This window comes from Oryzias latipes, chromosome 10 (genome assembly GCF_002234675.1).
Source record: "Oryzias latipes chromosome 10, ASM223467v1".
In the NCBI taxonomy this organism is placed as follows: Eukaryota; Metazoa; Chordata; class Actinopteri; order Beloniformes; family Adrianichthyidae; genus Oryzias; species Oryzias latipes.
Genome location: NC_019868.2, coordinates 14,007,512 through 14,026,707, shown reverse-complemented (window position 1 = coordinate 14,026,707; position 19,196 = coordinate 14,007,512). Strand labels below are relative to the sequence as shown.

The 19,196-nt window shown below is 39.1% G+C and overlaps 1 protein-coding gene across 1 annotated transcript; it reads right to left on the bottom strand.

Moving 5' to 3' along the window:
• Positions 1–3,019: 3,019 nt before the first annotated feature.
• On the bottom strand, positions 3,020–18,878 carry clcf1 (cardiotrophin like cytokine factor 1). The gene is made up of 3 exons (XM_011480094.3): positions 17,790–18,878; positions 9,007–9,158; positions 3,020–6,947 (listed from the first exon to the last, which is right to left on the bottom strand). Exons 1-3 carry the CDS (start codon positions 17,806–17,808, stop codon positions 5,640–5,642), a joined length of 1,479 nt encoding a protein of 492 aa, XP_011478396.1. The 5' UTR covers positions 17,809–18,878; the 3' UTR covers positions 3,020–5,639.
• Between the last annotated feature and the right edge of the window lie 318 nt (positions 18,879–19,196).

Below are 19,196 nucleotides of genomic sequence, written 5' to 3'. Positions count from 1 at the left end.
GGTTTGCGCAGGTTAATGTAGGCTGGGTGAAAACTCATAAAACACATTTTTGGAAATGATTTCTTCTGTGAGCCTGTGTTTACCTATATCCAGTCTGCCTGCAGTCTTTTAAAGCTGTTCAGTACATTTGATTTTAATCCAGTTTCAGTCTCAGGCTGAATTCCTGATTTCTTCTAACCAACTAGTTCTGTTTCAGCATTAAACATTTAATTTTTCTTTTTTCCTTTGTTCTGCTGGTCCACCTCCTCCACACACAGAAGTTATTGACTTAGTGTGTGTTCCAGCCATCGGCCTCAGAGTTCATTACAAACATGGACAAATATGTTTAAATCTACTGATGCCTTCATGTGAAAAATGAAACAATGCTTGCACTAATTTAATTTAAAAATCTGCTTTAATTTCTATTTTAACAACTTTACCCCAATAAACAATCATATTTTTAGAAATATTTATGTTTTTTTTGTTTTGAAACTTCCAAATTTAGCCCTTTTCACTTAAACGTTATTTGTAAAAGCTTTTAGTCCTTTTTGATAGCGTTTGACAGTGCCACGATCTCAAGTACAAAAACATTAAAAAGGCTTCCATCTGTTAAAGTAAAACACATTAGTTGTTGCTCTTTTCCACTTAATTAAGGCTTAAATATTGGATCAGTTTTTACTTTTGTTTTAAAAACCTAAATGTTCATTGTGCCCTGCAAAGTTGTATGGAAAGCTTTGAAATATCCCAAAAGTATCAATGAAAAAAACGTTCATATTGTAAAATTTAATGAAAAATTAGTAAATACGCTTTAATAAAGTCACAAATTTCATAGTTTTAAGCATTTTTTGTGATTTTCCCAACTAGTTTAAGATTTTTGCAGTCATCTAGATTAATCAGGACAGTTTCCATCTTGTCGAATCCTACTGTCTCTGAAAAGTTAGTGTTGAAGGGTTGAATTTAATACTGAATAAATGAAGAAAATTATAAAGAGATAACAAAGTCCAAATATTTGACTTTACGGCAAAACAAAACTTTTACAAAAAATATCTTTACTCTGACAGAAATACAAAACTTTTTTCATGTTGTTTTCCCATATATTTTTTACTTGTTTGTCTTAGGTTTCTCATTGGTAAATTGTCAGGAGAAATGACTTGGACTTGCCTTTCTATAAAGGCAGCAGTATTAAAGGGCATAGCCTATTTAGTGGAGAATCTCTTCAAAGCAGATGTGAAGGTTTAAAGCCGTGGAGAATTTATTTGACAATATAATCTGGTTTAACTGCATATTCATTTCAGCAGAATTTTGTCACCTCAAATACCATTGTTTTCACACAAATTTAAGTCAATAGATTAATGCTTTTGGTAAGTGGCAGGATTTAAAAACGAGGGAGGAAATCCGAGGCATTTGCTGCTTTGTGTGACACAGGAAAGCTAAGAGCCGATTCGGCTTCATCCGCCGCCCACTGACATAATTTTGGAGAAGCCTGTGAATCACAAGATATCTGCGCTGTCAACATGAAAATAGAAGGGAAAAGACCCTGTGACAGGGTAATCCACTTAAACGTGTGGTTGCATGTATTTAAGTGAGAAAGGCCACACTTTGCTGGCAAGAAAAAGAAGGACTGTTAGTTTTTTTTAGTTTTATTTTTTCTTGTGATGCCCTATTTCTATTAAAGGCAATGGCAAATTAGTTCTTATTAACTTAAGTTCTGTGGATTAATGAGCTATTTTTCTCTGCAAAGCTAAAATCAATTCCAATAAGATGATCAGCAGCTAAAGTGCTCTTCGACTGAGCTCTGTCAGTAAGACAGACTGGCTTGTCTGAGCCTGATAGACCAAACAAGCCAATAATGTCCATACCACGCAGTATCTGCTCTTATGGAAGGCTTCACCAGCTGAGTCATCCTTCCAGGGCCCAGCAGTCCTGTTACATATTAGATACAGCGGTTTGTCTCTTTCTTGTTGACAGGCAGGAAGAGAAAGAGCGAAACAACAGTGAGTGATGGCTGTTAGATAGCTGTGCATGACAAGCCTCATTCCAACGAAGTTCTGACACATAGAGATAATGATTCACACACGTGCTGTGCTTGCAAGCCCACACAGGGGCAAACATTGTGGGCCCAAACTGATAAACGCGCACGGATAGACCCCACAAAGCCGCCTTTGTTGATTGCTGGCTGCCCCTCGGCCACGGCTTACTGCAAGTAAAAAACACTCAGCGCAGTGTGTGTATACATGTGTCATGTCGCTGACACTCCTCACCCTTCCACCTCTGACTGAGAGTCATGAGTGTGTGATCTCAGCCTGTTCAGATATCCCTTTTATACTGACCACTTCTGGCTCAGCTAATTCTCATTTTGAATGTTGTGATGGTTCCGCGCTTGAGCCTAAGAGGGAGCAGTTTTAAGCAGGTGTGTGCCTCTAAGGTGACGGACAGGAGATCCTAATTGATCCCTTAATACCTGGCCTGAGGCCAGATGGGAGAGCCGGAGCGCCGTGAAGCATGCAGGGAAAATGTCTAGTTGACGGCAATGAAGCAGAACAAGGACGAAAAGACAAAGATAACAGGTGTGGAGGTGATGAAAGACAGGAGACAGGGGACGTGCAAAAACAGTGGGAAGCAGAGGTGGTGACAGAGGCTGAATGAATGCTGGCATTGAGCAGACACAACAAGAGGCTGTGGGCTTTTATTGAGCTCAAGTAAGTCGGGTTAAATCAGGTTACTTTTTTCTTTTGAGGTGAGGAGGGTGATGAGAAAGTAAAGGGGAAAGTGGGACAATACTTTGGGGAAGAGACAGATGAATAGAAAGATCGTAATTTTTATACAGTATATAAAATCTCTTTCAAGCCTTTGCCTCTCTTTCTGTTCTAATTTTATTTTTTTTCTACTTTAAATGTAAACCAGCTTGTGTCTCCAAAAGAAAAAAAAACACCCTATGAACCTAAAGCTCTTTTTATTGTTATTTTTTAGTCACACGAAACTCCCCAAATAAACCTAAACCCACTGTGAAAAAGAAAGAAAAGGGGAAAAAATCATCACATTGTGTACAAAAGCTTGTATTTATTCTCTCTCAAGTTACAATACGGTATTTTCACACAGGAAAAAAAATAAATACAAATTTTGTTCAATAAATAGTGTCAATATGATCCACAATCTCAACAAAAATTTCTAAGGCACATTTCTAACAGATTTATTCTGTTTAAGAAACCTTTGAACTCACTTGGAGAAAAGGTCACAATGTCTGATTTATTGTACTTATGGGATGTGAAGACAGGAAGCGTTTTGCATTGTGGCCATGTAAATGTAGTGTCCTGTAAGGCTAACTACTCTGTTTTGGTCTGAAGACAGCAAGGATACACCAAACCCTCTGGGAATATTATTTAAGGTGGAATGTTATCATAATGCTCCCTGCAGCCACTCTTTTCTAGGAGATGTACCTGTCATTTTGACCAACGGATATTTGTTCGGCGTTCAGGAGAAAGCTTCAAAGAGAGCTACTCTGTGGTTTATAGGTTATATACACAGATTGACTCATCCGACTTGCGTAAGTAGGTCCAGACTCACCGAGGTTCTGGGTTGGCTATGTGGGTGTTGACGAATGAATACTTTCAGATTGTTACAGTAAAATGAACTTTTTTCTGTAAATACATTTAAACAGTGCTCAGCACCAGTATTGGGCATTTTGTTTTTACTTCACAATGTGGGCAGGATATTTGACTGTCTTGGTGGCGCCACCTACAATTTCCGACACGCCGTTTTGACATAGAAGGCTAAGAACGTAATGCTGTGCTTGATTTTTGGTATGTGGCTACCTGCCACAGCAGGGAGACGGACTTTGTCTGAGAAACGGATGATCACAGTTTTGTTGAAAGATGCGTCCTTCAAGCAAAGTCACCACTGCTCCAGACTTTGCTTCTCTTTATATGTAAAAAAAAGGGCCCTATGTCGAGTCTTTAAAATTTCACTGTGTTCTGCTCACTGAGAGCCTTGGGATGGCACAAAAAAATCTAACTGTTGATTTCAATTGCACAGTATCTACAACAGAGAATATTAAAAGGTCTTGTAATGGAATTTTATCAATAGATTTTTTATTCTGCAGTATTGTATTTTAACTCTGACTATAATAATTCATACTAAGTTGCCCACTTCATCTTTTTTATATTTCTATAATATATTATTGTTCATAGAACCCTATTTTTCACACTTAAAAGCCCTCTTTTTTTTTTTTAATAAAAAAAAGACCTATCGCCTTTTAATCCAGAGTTCCTTACATCTGGATTTACTCTGGTTGTGCTCACTGATGTTGAAGTGATTCTGAAATGTCAGTCTGTTTTTTTACGTGTTGCGAACAAGGTTGGGTGCTTTGTAAATACGCTGACGCAGATAATGTGTAGACATATAAAGAACAAGGTTGGGAGAAAGGGTAGCCACAGCAGCGTTTGTTTTGGTCGTAATGTGAATACACTAACATTTTTAATGTGGCACACCAGTTCTAGAGCTACTGTGAATACAGTTAAGAAAATCGGATTGACTGATGGACTTATCTCTGACTCTTTTGTCTCACTTAATGCGCCTTATAGTTTGGTGCGCCTTTAATACAACATAAGTACCAAAATAAAACACTGATGATGCACCCTTTAATCCAATGTGCCCTATAGTGTGGAAAATACGATAATAAGTACAGGTCCTGCAACTGTGGTGCTTTGTATGGCTATCAAAATGATGCTTGACATCAGCCAGAAATGCTAGCCTGGTCCAGTCCGAACTTTTAAAGCTGTCAGAATCTCATCTAGTTAAAAAACATTATTTCTTTAAAGTAGTTTTAAAAATCTGAAGCCTCTATCATTCCTATGGAAGTTTAACGCATTAATTCATCATTTGGAATTTATTATCCATGTCGAAAAATGCAGTTTTCATTATCACATGTCTTTTAAAGATTAAAGCTCAGTTTTCACAGTTGGGTTAAGGGGGAAATAAGATTTACTATAGAACAGCAATAATTATAAAACTGCCCAAAAGTGAAGGATTAACAGGTAGTGGAAGGTTTGAGCAGGATAGTAGTGAATGGTAAGTTATGGCATAAAATACCATAACAGGTGTTTTTGACCTTTGTGTCTGCTCACTGTGTGCAACGTGCTGTAGGATTACTGTAAGTCCTGATTAGTCTTTACTCAGCAATACATCCAGCCCCCATCGCCTGACTCATACCTCTTTTCGTCTCTACTTGCTGCCATCATCACCCCTCCGGCTCCGTTTCCTCTCCTTTTGTCTTCTATTCATTCAGAAAAATGTTCCCTCTTCCTTTAGAGAAAATGAATGTTTGCTGATTCACACATATGAGGTCACTGAAATTGTTTTCGCTCAATGGCTGCAGTGTCTGTAGCATGGCCTGACCTTTGACTCTATGTGTGTCTAGCCACCTCCAGAATGATTTTTTTGTTGATCTATGAGCCGTGACTCCAAGTGTCCGTGAGTTTCGCTCAGTGTGCATCACTGGCACTGCTGGTAACGCCACGGCTTTGTGAGTCTGTATTCTAGCAAGTCCTGGTCCTTCATTCATTAATTCCAGTCCAACATGAATCACTGCATTGTGCATGGGTGCGTTAAAGTCTATTTTTATGAGTTTCACGAGTCCTGAAGTCCATTTGCTTCTAGATGTCTCAGCCTCTGAGTCTCCTCTTGAGGCGATTGAAGTCCTTTGCTGATCGCCACAGCCAGCTCTGCAGCTCTCGCAGTATCCAGAAGCCTTCTACCTTTCTGGCAAAGTCATTCATGGTTGGCTGCACGGACAGAAGCGAAGAGGAGGCTGATACGGTGGAGGAAGGGAAGAGAGGACTCAATGGAGGTGAAAGAAGGGAGGTGCCCCTTTGTAAAGAAAGAGGCACACTCTGGGGGAGGAGAGTGTGACCCTCACCGATTCCATACTGGTACAGGAGAGACAGGGTGGAAATTGGAGGTTGCAGGGTTGGAGAGAAGATGGAGCGAGGGGGTCGATGCTGCTGATGATGGAAGGAGGAAGAGATGACACCTGTGTCTGTTTTCTTCTTGTCCTCAATCAGTAACCCCTTGTTTCTTTCAAAGATAAATCCATCTTCCTCCCTTACAGTGTCCAGGTGGTGCGAATTCATGTTGAAGCTAAACTGATTCTTGTTGTTTTGCTGGTTTGTCGTCCTGCCTGTTTCTTGATATGACACTTCAACCTTGAATAAAGGATGCCTTTCTTCTTCTTCTTCTTCTTCCTTATCAAAGCTCAGGAGCCTTCTCCGCATTCCCCATTTTTCCACCTCTTCATTTTGCTCCTCTGCTTCCTCCTCACCTGCTGTCTTTTTTTCAGCCAATCTGCTCCCAGGCTCTTCCCTCTTATCTCTTCTTCCTCTACCCTTCTCTCTAAATCGACTACTCCTCCCACCTGCGATGCTCTCCTCTCCTCCCCTCCCCTCTTTTCCTCTCCTTTTTTCCAGCAAGTCCACTTTGACTCCATCTTCCCTCTCTCGTTTAATCCCTTTTGCCCCACTTTTTTTTGGATTACTTCGCTGACCAAATTCTGCTCTGGAGCTTGTTCTTGACCTGTACAGGCTGTGGCTCATAAGTGGAGCTGGTTGGATGGCACCTTCCTGCAAGGATTGCAGCTCAGCACCAATATTTCCACCATTTGTAGACGGAGACAATGATGAATAACCGAGTGTGGTGTTCATCAGTGCAGAAATTGAGCCCAGAAGCCCATCCAGCCCCATGCAGAAGTGCAACAGGGAGGTCTTGAGCGATGGGCAGAGAGTGGAGCGGGCCAGCTCTCTGACAGCTGCCAACAAGATAGAATAAGCCCTCTGGTTCTGGGCAAGCCGGGCCTGGTTCTCCAGGCCATGCCACTGCTCCAGCTGAGTGGCAGCACTGGCCTGACTCAGAGCTGTGCTGTTTGGGCGAGGTGGAGAGAAGTCCTTCTCGTTGAATGGAGGGCCCAGGTAGGTCAGCTGGAAGAGAAAGAAACAAATGAGAAGGGAAGGAGAGACGTTTTCAATCAAAAGCTTGGTTCCATTTTAAGCTTTACACTCCATTAATAAAGTGAAGTTTCTCAGACCATAGTAATAGCACACAGATCAGTCAGGCTGTACAAACGATGACAGTTTAAAGGCATGATTTCAACTACTTCACTTGAGAGCTAAGCTGAAACTGAAAGCTTCTGTCAAGTCTGTAATCAGTCCAAAATACACAGGAATAATTGTACTGCTGCAGATTTTATAGATTAAAATGGGAAGTCAGTCTCTTCACAGCAATGACTGACAATGACTTAGCAGTTTGGCGCTGACTATTCTTCCAGCCTTGTTTCAAAATACTTTGGTTAACCTCGGCATTTGAATAAAATTTGTCAGACTGGAATTAAGGGCGCTGTGCTGTCACATTTGCATGTCTTAGCAAATAAAAGATAGGAATGAGTTCAAAACCAACGATTTAGAAGAAAAGAAAAATGCCGCAAAGTACCATAAAAACCTTTTAAAAAATGTGAAATCTCAAAATCTAAAAAAGCGTTGTTGTTTTTAAAAGAGAACTGATTGTGGTTGAATTTCACTAAAGATATGTACCAGTACTTGTGTGGTAACATATAACTGACTACCAGTAAATAATAATAATAGTATTTTTTATGTTTAACATATGCCTTTGCAACAACCTGTAACTGGTTTAAAATAGTTCAAAGGTCATTATTCAAAATTCTTTTTACAATGTGGCTGAGTATCATTGAGTCACAAGTTCACTCTTTAAACAATTTAAGGAAGTGACTTCAATCCATTCATGGATTTGATGAATTGATGTTTAAATGTCTTCGTGAGGATTGTCTTGCTTTAAATGGATGAATCAATTTTTACACCCTTTCCTTTAAATCTTCCCCAAAACATTATTGTTCTCAGATTCTGGAGCTTCATGAATTACAAAAAGTATATCATCCTTAGTAATGACTTTGATCCTGACTTTGCTTTTCTAGAGAGAATGAGCAAAAAAAACGGAGGAAAATTGTGTTTTTGGTGTTTTTAACATCTTGTGGAATTTCTCTCATGATGGAGGACATTTGTAACGACAATAAATGGTGTTTCTGCGTATTTCTTTATTCAAATTGTTGTGAATCAGGAGCTGACAAAAAAGATGTCGTTTGAAAAAAATCCTTTTAGTTGTTATGTAGAAACTACAATCGGCGGGCCACAAGCCCCCTGCTGCGCCCCATTGTGATGGCTAGATAGCTCCAACGTTGCTCACCATTTTTGTTTAGCCAATGATGTTAGGTTGGAGGTGTGAGGGGCTGTAAATTGGGAGAGCGTGTAAACAGAGCAGTCAGTTACGGATGACGGGATGTGGGGGCGTGCTTTCTCCACAACAGTCCTGCCCACAACTCAGGAGTGCATTTTTAATGAACTCCTACTGCTCTACAGAAACTATGTCCTAGAAAAAGACACAGATTTTTACATTTTGGCCAAAAATGGCATAATAATTAAAAAAAAAAAAAAAAAATCAAGTTTCCCTAGTTGAAACACCTAAAAACCTATTTTAAATCTACAGTCTAGGTTTGAATAACTATAAACTATCATAGAATAAAACAGAATTTGCTAAATTATTTAAAACCAACAAATGACAAGCAGACATTGTTTTGAATTGTTTTTCAATAGAATAATCAGAAAAATAATGTTAAAAAGGTTGACAATAATTTGACCCCTGGGACATTAACTTAGGTGTGTCCTCTAATTATCCTCTCAGGTGTCTTCAGTCTTGTAATTAGTCTGTCTTTTTAAAAGGTGGTGAGTCGTCGTCGTGCTCTTTCACGTTCTGTTTTTTATTACTATAACAAACCTCTTTCACATTCACACGTGGTTTTCCACATTCCTGGAAAAGTGTAATTTATGACCACCTGAAAAGTTGTGGTTTCAGTTGTGTCAAAATTGTGGCAGTGGTAAGCATTATTTTCAGTTATTCTTTGATTTTTGCATCTATTACATTAGTTCTTTTTTAATTAAACCCGATGTTTAGAAAAAAGTATACACTCACATATACATCTTTAATTTCCTTAAGCTGGTACTCCAAGTATTTGGTCAGCTCATAAGTACTCTCAATGGATTTCCTCTCAGTGGCCAGGCTGTGAAAAGCATCCACACTCCACGCCGCAGCAGCAGCCAGTAGCAATGCCAGCAGGTGATTGACTGTAGAAAAAAAAAAATCAAAACAAAAGGGACTGATTAAAACACACCCAAACACTGGGAAATCTTTCTTTAATGACGTGCACATCTCAAGTGTCCAAGCTGCAATTAACACGCACTGCAGAGGTATTTGTTGTAATAACAGCCGCGCAAAATTTATTTCACCAATCATTTTCTCAGGCTCTTGGTGCTTATTTGACTTGGATGTTGATATTTTTGAATGAATTTAGCGAAACAGAGCAAAAAAGACAAGAATCACCTCAAGCAACATTTTTGAAGCGTTGCTCTCATTCCTCATAACTTTATTGTTTATAGAATTTTTTTGTCCTTTTTACAGTATTTTAGTTTATTTCTGTGTGTCCATAGCAATGACTTTGTCTGTTTACACACTGGAAGATCAGCGTCATCGCGCACTGCAATACAAGGATTTTCTCTTTCCATTTTCCATCTAATTTGCGAATTCCCTGTCTGTCTGAAGTTTACTTAAACACAACCTTACTTAATAGCTTCAGACAGTCAGACAGATGTCTCAGATGGTCAGTATACTAGTTCATTCTGTGCAAACACACACACAAATCCATCTTCTGCCCAAAATCCCAGAAACAAAGACATGTGGATTCCTTTTTTTTTCTAACCATCACAAACATTAATGTGTTTGTATCAGTTCTGTGTTTGCTGTGGACTTCTTGTTTAGGTTTCTGAGTGTTTGTGTAGGTGTTTCATGTTACTATTGAGTGTTTGTGAGAATGTTTGTAGCCGTAATTATATATGTGGATTAAATTCACATAGTTGAGTGTATACAGTGTGTGAGCAGGAGAGAAGAGGGAAAGACAGGAAAGGGGGTGGGTTGTAACACTGCAAACCTTTTAGTGGCCCGGTCTCTGGTTTCAAACAGAGAAAATTGGAGCTGAAAGGTGGTTTTCAGCAGATCGGAACTTCATGTCCATCCACTGCTCTTTGCTCGCTGTCTCTAGATGCTTTCACACTTTCATTTTCTACTTGTCCCTCAGCACTTGTTCTGCTCTTAACCAGAGCTCGGCACACGTTTCTTTTGACTTTCTTCATCTCTGTCATCCCTCTACACCTCTTTTCACCCTGACAAAAAAAACTCCATGGTAAAACATGCTGCTGTTCATCAAGTGTGAAATATGCATTACACAACGTGCGTGACCCTGTCTCTCTTTAGGCTCAGACACACCTGATACCCGCCTCTTGTGACCTCACCATCTCAGTCCTTCTCAAATTAGTCACAAACTTATATCTATTTTTAGTCGTTTTCCACTAATTCCTCCTCCCAGCACTCTTATCTGTCATCTGCCTCGGGTCAAAAAGCAGCAGAAAATTAACCCAACTGGCTCTGCTTCTCTTTTTCTCTCAGCGTTTCATTTTTATGTGATTGGCCCCACAAGAAGAACAACAAGAATAACTGTGAGTCGCTTCAGTGCCTGTCAAAACATTCCCTCTCACTCTGCTACTGTGAAACGTAAAAAAAAAAAAAGAAAACTATGGCAGTCAACACCTTTTACCTCTGACTCAACCTCTTGCATTTTTCGTATTGGCACCCACTCCCAAAGAGGGCTGGGTGGAAACTCACACATCTTATGTTTTCTATACAACTCAATTCACAAAAATGTAGATCCCTTTGACCATCCCTCCAATGGGTCGATTGGGTAACAACTCCACGAAGCAGAAATATGTGGGGGAAAAACTTCAATTAAATTAACCAAAACACATCTTTTTTATCTAATGTGCCGCCTTCCTGTGAAGTCACTGAGAGGAAAACAATTTAAATGATTAATTGGCTACAAATTGCAATAATTACATTGTAATGGTTAAGTAATGGGATGACACATATTTTCCAAATAATCTAACCCCACCTAACACGCTCAGGTCTACTTTGAAACATGTTTATTAAAGGAGTTTTCACGGGAATGACAGGCTGGTGACAGGCGGTTTTTAATTAAACGAGAAGACATGCTTGGGAAACCCTTCTTGCTAGAGTGAAACTGCAAACTCTCCCAAAGTTTTCTGATTCTAAATGGGAAACGGTAACATCCTCTATTGAAAGATTATCAAAAACCTTGACTGAGGTTTGGGAGGTTTGGCTCCCATTTCCCCCCACCTCGCACCTTCAAATCAGGTCAGCCATGCACGCCAAGCCTCCTGTGTTTTCCTTAAACTCATTATCTGTCACAAGCAATATGCATCTTTCAGCTTAACATATGGGGCTCATCAATCCGCTGGCATCTTCCACTAAACATCCTCCATTAGCACCAAAACACCCAAAATTCCCAACAGCACCAAGATCCCTGACAGAAACGGACATGTAGAGTGCAAAAGAAAACTGTTTTAAATAAATTTTTATGTAGTCAGGAGACATGGATCAACAAAGAAAACTTTTCTTGGCAAAAATCAGATTGAACACTTCCAAAAAGTTTTCTTTTGTCTGCGGCCACATGCTTGGAGATGACTGCCAGACGTGAAGACTCTTGTTGTTTTGATTGAGCTTTGACGTATTTAAAAGCAACCTCTGGTGGGGCTAAAAACTACCACTCTGTTGTACAAGTAAATTGAGATAACTTTAACAGGGAGGCATGTTGTCGTTATACAATTTAAGATTGAGTAACTACGCTGTAGTCGGCATGGATCCTGACTTCAAAGAGAGCCCCGCGGGCGAGAGGCTCTGTACCTGCCGGTGGAGGCACACTCCGCAGGGCAAGGTTGAAACCAGAACATTCACTGCGGGAGGATTGCGTTACAGCAACACAGGGGTTCCCTATGGCCGACGGTGACCTGCCTCTGCTCATATGTCTGTAGATCTCCAGAAAAAGTTTCCAAAAGAGCTGTGTTCATGCAATCCCAGTGAAGTCCTGCTGCTCATGGGAGATCGACCTTTTTATGCTTAGTTTAGACAAGGAAACAGCACTGTTCAGCATCAGGTTTGTAAAAATCAAGGGTCAGAGTTGAATCTGGGGGCATTGGGACGTGCTTTAGGGCAAACAGAGCCTGATACTTTACACTCCAGAGGGCGTCTGATAAACATGACCTGCAGTGTTTGTGTATGATGTTCCACTTCTAACCAAGAGGACTAGGGTTTCGTTGTTTGCAGCGTGCACCAATGTTTAGGGTTTGGTCATGTGGAACAAATAGGAATAACTCAAGTCTAGCCCAGGAACCCCATTTTCTACAGACTCTTGAAAGAAAGTATAAAAAGAACATCCTGCATACGGATGCTGTTAATTAGGGTGCTGAAATTATCCTCATTTGTGAATTTGCACAACTACGTTGTGTTGTAAAGCACAACCAGGTTAACTACAAGAACAGGAGAATGAGATGCTAAGCCATGCAAAACCCAATTTTCACCCTTTTTCGTTTTAACATCTTAAATAACAGAACATCACAAACCTCATCTGGTTCTTATCAGTGTTAAAACCAAGGAAAAAAGACCTTAGATAAACAACACATGACATACCATACGGTGTGATTGTTTATTTTATTTAACAAAATCCTGGCCAAAATGGGGAAGCAGAGGATGAAAAACTAAACAAAATCTTTTGCTTCCTAAGGAATTAAGAAAGCAATTAGGTACCAGGTGCTTCTAATCATGAGCATCTGATGAATTGATTATCAGGAAGTGTGATCTTTGAAGCTCTGGATCACTCCGATTAACGTTAATACAAAACCAAGAAGGAAGAATATGACATTAAAGAAGTTTATCTGACTGCAAGAGTGCTGGAACGATTGCTTAAAACAGACGGGGAGTGCATGAATCTACAATGAAATGTAACATTTAAAAGTTGAAAATGTTTAATGCAATCGTCCCAAAAATTTGATTCCTAATAGGTTTACCCAGAGGTCATGCAGAATTTCAGATTCTACTGGAATCAGTAACTAAAAGTCAGGGATTGTAAATTAAACTTTTAAATGTGTGGCTGGATAAGAAGCCCCTTCCATCCGAACTCAACATGGCAGCACGGCTTATGTTCTCTGTATTATGTCTAACAAAACTCAAACATTTCAGAACAAGGGCCACGACGTGTTTGGCATCAAAGATAGCTTTGACAAAAACACACCACACCAGCCTAAATCCTTCTAACCTAATGTCAAACGAAGTGTTTGAAAAAGAAGAGATTTGGGTTTGTTTGGCATCCAAGAAATTAAGTTGTTTGCAGTGATTGAATTGACTGATCTTTTCTGAAAAAGCCATTGGGAAAATAAATTTCTGTTACAGAATTCAATTCAAAATTCAATCTGACAGCTAAATGGAAACTGGATCATGCTACAGATAAGTAATTCAAAACACAGAAGCAAATCTACAGCAGCATCTAAAGAAAAACAGAATTACAGTGAGCAAATGTTAACTTCTAACCTGAACTTTAGTGTTTCACCTGATCAGTTCAATTACTATAAATGCACAATCTGCATGGTATTGCACAATTATGGTATTGCTGCATGGATCTTTTGTTGACAAATCAATGGACTACCATGTTTTTTAGTCTGCCAGCTACTGTCTATTAGGTATCAGAACAGGGAGACGTCAGCGATAAGTAAGCCTGTACATTCATGTTATGCAATAAAAATATTGCACCAAACTCAATTAGAGTACACTTTTTGTGGGAATTCAAATGTATTAAATCCATCTTTTGATGAAGGGTCAAGCAGAGATGACAGTATCCAAACCTCAATCAAATTGCCAATGGATTTCCAAAATAAAATACTAAAAAATTGCTAAAAGTGCAACATTTTGATATGATTTGTAAATGTGAAAGAAAAACTGTGCTCACACACTAATAAAGAAAAATAAAGATATTTTCTTCACACCGTAATGGAAAATAGAGATCAGTCAGTCTCATTTCAAAAGCTTTAAAGGAAAAACGTAAAGTTGGTTTTGTTTGATAATTTAATTGAATTTAAAATCCTACATAGTTATAATAAGTTTTGGAGGGAAAAGAACTGATTAAAATACGTTTTTGGCCTTAATGTTTGCTTTAAAATGTCTTGATGTTGTGTATTTTAATTCTCTCCAGCCATATCAACTTTTTATCCTTTGAATTGGCATGTAAACCAAGAAATTCCCATGGAGGTGTAAACCAAAAAACTTCCTAAAACACAAAATGTTTAGCATGCGTTGGAATTTTGGATTCCCTCAGCAGTCAGATTGAGCCAGTTTGGGGTTGGAACTACTGTAGGAGCCATCACTTAAGTGATTTAAATTAAAATTTCAACTCAATAGTCCAGGCTTTGACTGGAATTTGAACAGCTAATCCAATAATATCCAGATTCACCAAGAATTCCAGGGGTCTTCAAAGCTGGACATAATAATCCAAAACTCAAAGGTTCCTCTGGTCCTACAAACCTTTTCCATTATTTTTAAATCAGCTGTCTCAGCTCCACTGTTTTAGATTCTGTCCCACAGTCTTGTTCTCTACATACAAATCATCAGAACATCTGTTTCATCTAACTGTAGAGCTCTATACACCACATGTGTGTTGACTAAAATCAACACGTTTTTGCCACTAAATAGAAATGTTTGTCGTGCTTTTCACAGCATGCGCAGCCATCTGCACCTTGATTTGCATAATTGCTGTCATGCAGCTGACATGCTGGAGTTTGAGCAGGAGAACCTGTTGACAGGAGGGAGTCAGCAGAGCCAAACTCATGGGAGCTGGTTTTTTTCTTCAATCATTTTTTTTCTTGAAAGGATTCAGCTACTTTGTACCTGACGGCGATTTAGTCTTCAGTCACAAGTCTTTCCTTCTGAATAAATGTGCTTCTGAAATAATTCATCAACCGAATGATGGGAGGGATAGAGTCCCAGGAGATGTGGACAGACACACACGTGTGTGTGTTGGGGGGGGTTTAGTGGTTGACAATCTGACATTAGAGCACTATTGTGTGCCTGCGTACAGTTACAGGCCAGATTTATGTGGAGTCTGCACTCAATCAAGTATGCATTCCTTTACTAACTCAACACACACACAAGTGTATCCAGACTGTGTGGATCTGTGTATCCACGGGCATCATTCTGTCCCAATCTAAAGCAAACAAACCACTTAAACACACACACTCCAGCACAAATCAACACGCTTTTATCTCATGAGATTGAGGTTTTCATAATCCCTCTAAGGATGGACCTCTCATGGGTGCACTTGCTTTGGAAACATCAGGCGACCCAAGAACAACACGACAGAAAGCGCCTTTATAAACTCAATAAAAGTTATTATTTATCCCCAGATACTCTGTGAGACTATTTCTTGCCATAAAACTCAACAGTCGTCTTTGTTTCCCTCCTCGTCTGTTGTCTGTCTTTCTTCTCACTTTATAAGCCAATCAATGTTTTTCCTTTTCTTCTTTGTTCTCAGACGACCGCAGCCGCTTCATGTTTTATCATCATGTTTGGTTTCAATTCTGTTTTTTTTTTCATCTCTCACACTGCTCAGTAAATTTCTCGGAAACATCAAGCTTCCACATCTGACAAAATCTTTTCTTTCCCTCTGAGTAAATCCACTCAATCTCCTCCCTTGATCGATTTTATCCTTTCTCAATAAAAATTTTCATTTACTTGCACCAAAATAGTTAATATTATTTTAATCAAAATGAAAATTTAACCCCATTTGTACCACGAAATTTTGTTCAAAAGCTTTACTTATCTTCTTTTTTTTGACACACCTCCTTTTTTAATGAGTTTCTCAAACATTTGTTACGTCAACAGGACACTGGGTTAAGCTGACGGAAAAAATTTTTTTTTGTGGAACCACAAATTGTGGATAACCATTAATTCAGATACTTTTGGCCTATTTAACTTTTGTTGGACATAGATTTTTTCATTTTTCTTTGTTATTTAGGTTTTGACAGCAAAATTAACCAGTGTGGTAATATAACATAAAATGTGATGCCAGGTCTTAAAGTCCCACAGCTTTAAATCTATTTTAAAAGCATTCCCGGTCATTTTTTTTTCTATGTTAAAAGGTGTTTCCTTTCATATTTTTTAAAGATTTTTCTGCCGTTAGTGTCACAGAAAGTTTTCTGAATGTGCTTTCCTGATGTACTTCTTTCACCTCTATTTCCAGTTTTTGCAACAACAAAAAAAATGTTCCCTGAAATCTTACACCTGAATTAACAGTAGGTATTACTTAAGCAGAGGGTACAGAACTAAAAAAAAAACAGCATCATAGTCTGGGAACAAGCAGGATATTTTGTAGTCTTGAAGGACAGAGACAGAGGGAAAAGAGGAGGTGGAGGTGGAGGAAGAGGAAAAGGTGGAGGGAAGGGGGAGTTTTCTGAAGCGAGGGGCCATGTTAATTTGGGAAAAATGTAAACAGCATGTGTAACTGTTCAAAGCGTGACCGGCTCATTTTATATCATTCCCCCCTTCGCTCTTCTCTCTCCTCCCCTCCGGGTGCTGCTAACTTCTGTCAATCTGTAGTGCATTAACCCCTCGGCCGCCGCTTCCCTTCTTCCTCTCCATGGACTTTTATCCGTCTTTAAGCTCCCTCATCCTAACTCATCCACGGAGCCCCCACCACTCCGCCCCTCCTCACATCCTCTTGATATATATGTACCATGAAGAATTGAGGATGGCTTGAGAGAATCAAAAGGTTCAGTTTATCCTCCTTCTTCCACATCCCCTCCTCTTCCCTTCTTCCTTTTGTCTCCCCTGATTGGCTGTTGTTTTCATTGACACACCAGGGCTTTCAGGCTTTCTTTGCAAGCTTTTTTGCCCCGTATGTGAGAAAATAAAACTCACATTGTGTATGTACCTGGAGAGATGAATGCTCTGTTTGTGTCAGAGGTGACATGCTGTGCAGCAGCGTATTTGTTTGCTCTGTGTGTCAGAAAGAGCTGCAAAGCGTTTGTATTTATTTTTCTTGTAAAGTTAGACTAAATTTGCAGTGCAAGTCATAGTGTCCCCACCTAAATGGGGTGAAGAGGACCACGGAGGAAGGCTGAAATGTGGGAAGATGTTTTCTGAAATGCCTAATTTCATCACAGAGCCATCCCTCAGTAGACTGTCCTGTCTTTCTTTCACCTCCTTTCCCCACCTTTCCTAGACGAGGAGCAGCAGCCGTGGCGGTCCTCCCAAGAGGGATGAAATTTGTGTGTGTCCTCTCACACCCTGACTAACGTGAATCATATACTTTCTCATATCAGTGACAGATAACGAGACAGGGGCTCCTCAGCTGCTCTGACCTCCAATACCTCCGTCAGGTCTCGCCCCATTTGTTTCCAAGCTATGCCTCATGTTTAACTAAAATCCAATTAGCAAATCTTTTTTATTCGTTGTACAAAATAACTAATTCTCTAGCTAATAATATTTCACTTTTGATTTTATTTTAGAAGAATCAAATCTTAACTTTTAACCTGCAAAGAAATGATTCTCTTTGTACTTGAATAGACTATAATAACGGTTTAAGTAGTTTGGTTAAAACAAGTGAATTTTCTTTTTTTTCTTTTTTTTTATAAAATGTGTCTTTAAATATGCAGCAAAAAAGTAGGCTACAAGACAAAATATTTGATTGGACAAATCATTTTTACGAAACCATTTTAAAATATATACATTTACATGCAAAGCTTGGACAAAGATGTTAAAATTCATTTTAGTTTTCTTTTTAGAGTTTCATTGAATGCACTCACCTCCCTTGAAGCATTTCATCTTATTCCGTTCACAGCTTCCTTGCAGATTGAACAGACAAACTTTTCATCACGTGTTCAGTAAAAACCTGCTCCCTTCTGCTCGGTGGAAGATGGAAAAATGCAGATGATGCTCTGTCTTGATCCTTTATACAATTATTATAACTTTTTAATGAAATAACTTTTCTCGGTTTAAACGCAAAAACGATCCTCTCACTTGTGTGGTCTGTGTGACAGACTGCGGAGCCTTTTTGTACCTCCTCCACCTCCTCCTCTTTTTTTCTTCCTTTTAACTCATTTTCCTGCCCTCCTTTTCATCCCTGTCTCTTCTTCTTTCCTGGTTATTCCTCCTCCTCGGTGCTGGTGAATCACCGGGTTGACGCACCAGAGCGCAACTTTGACAGAGGCGCTGAACCTCGGGACTTGTCACAACTCATTCCTGTCTCTTGTCCCGTCCTCATCCCCACGAACACGTTTTGACTTCAGCTGTTTGATCTTTAATCTACTTCCCGCTAATAAGGTATCGAGTCGGAAAGGATCCTTTTCAGGACAACAAAGGAAAAGGTCCAGGAGTTACGCACACTCAAAAACTTTCAGAGAGAAAATAAAAAATGGAGAATAAATGGGAATAAAAAGATGTTATAATTGTCGTTTTTTAACGAAAAATTAGATAATTACAAACACAGATCATAAATGCGATATTTCGTCATAAAATCGGTGTAGTAAATTGTACAGTAATAAAAAACGGTGAGAAAAAAACTAATATTCATATTAAAAATAAGCGTCAAGATCTGAGAATTGCGTTGTACACCTCGCTAATCTAACTTTTTCATTTTATTTTTTTAACAACCGCGATTTACCTTCAGCAGTCACGGTTTACAAATCCGTGTTTGTGCTAAAACAAAAAAGATGAAATAGTAAAACTCCTCTGACTGAGTCTGGGCCTCATGCGTAAAGTCCCGCGCCGATAAAAAAAAAAAATATATATGTATATAAAAAAAACGTTCGTGTCTGTTTTAATAAAGCGGTCTGGTTAAATTCAGGTGCTAGCTTCTAAATAAAAAAGAGAGAAAAATATAGAGTTAGAGAAAGCACGGGAGTTCAGCCCATAAAACTGTGCTAATGACTGACAAGATTTCTTTGCCAGGGGTCTGTAAACCACACTCCTCTGAGTTAATAGGATGCGTGCCCAGAGGCCGCTTTTGAGAACTAACTTGACTTACCTCGTATGTTTTGCTTGTTTTTTATTTATCTTGTTAACTGCTTTTTATTTATTTTATTAATTTTCCAATCACAATACGGATGCATTAAATAATCTACACTCAAGCGATTGTTATGTCTTGTTTAGTCTTTTACTAGCTGATCTCAACCCCCAATTGTTCGTTAAATGCCATTTTTAACTTCAATTAA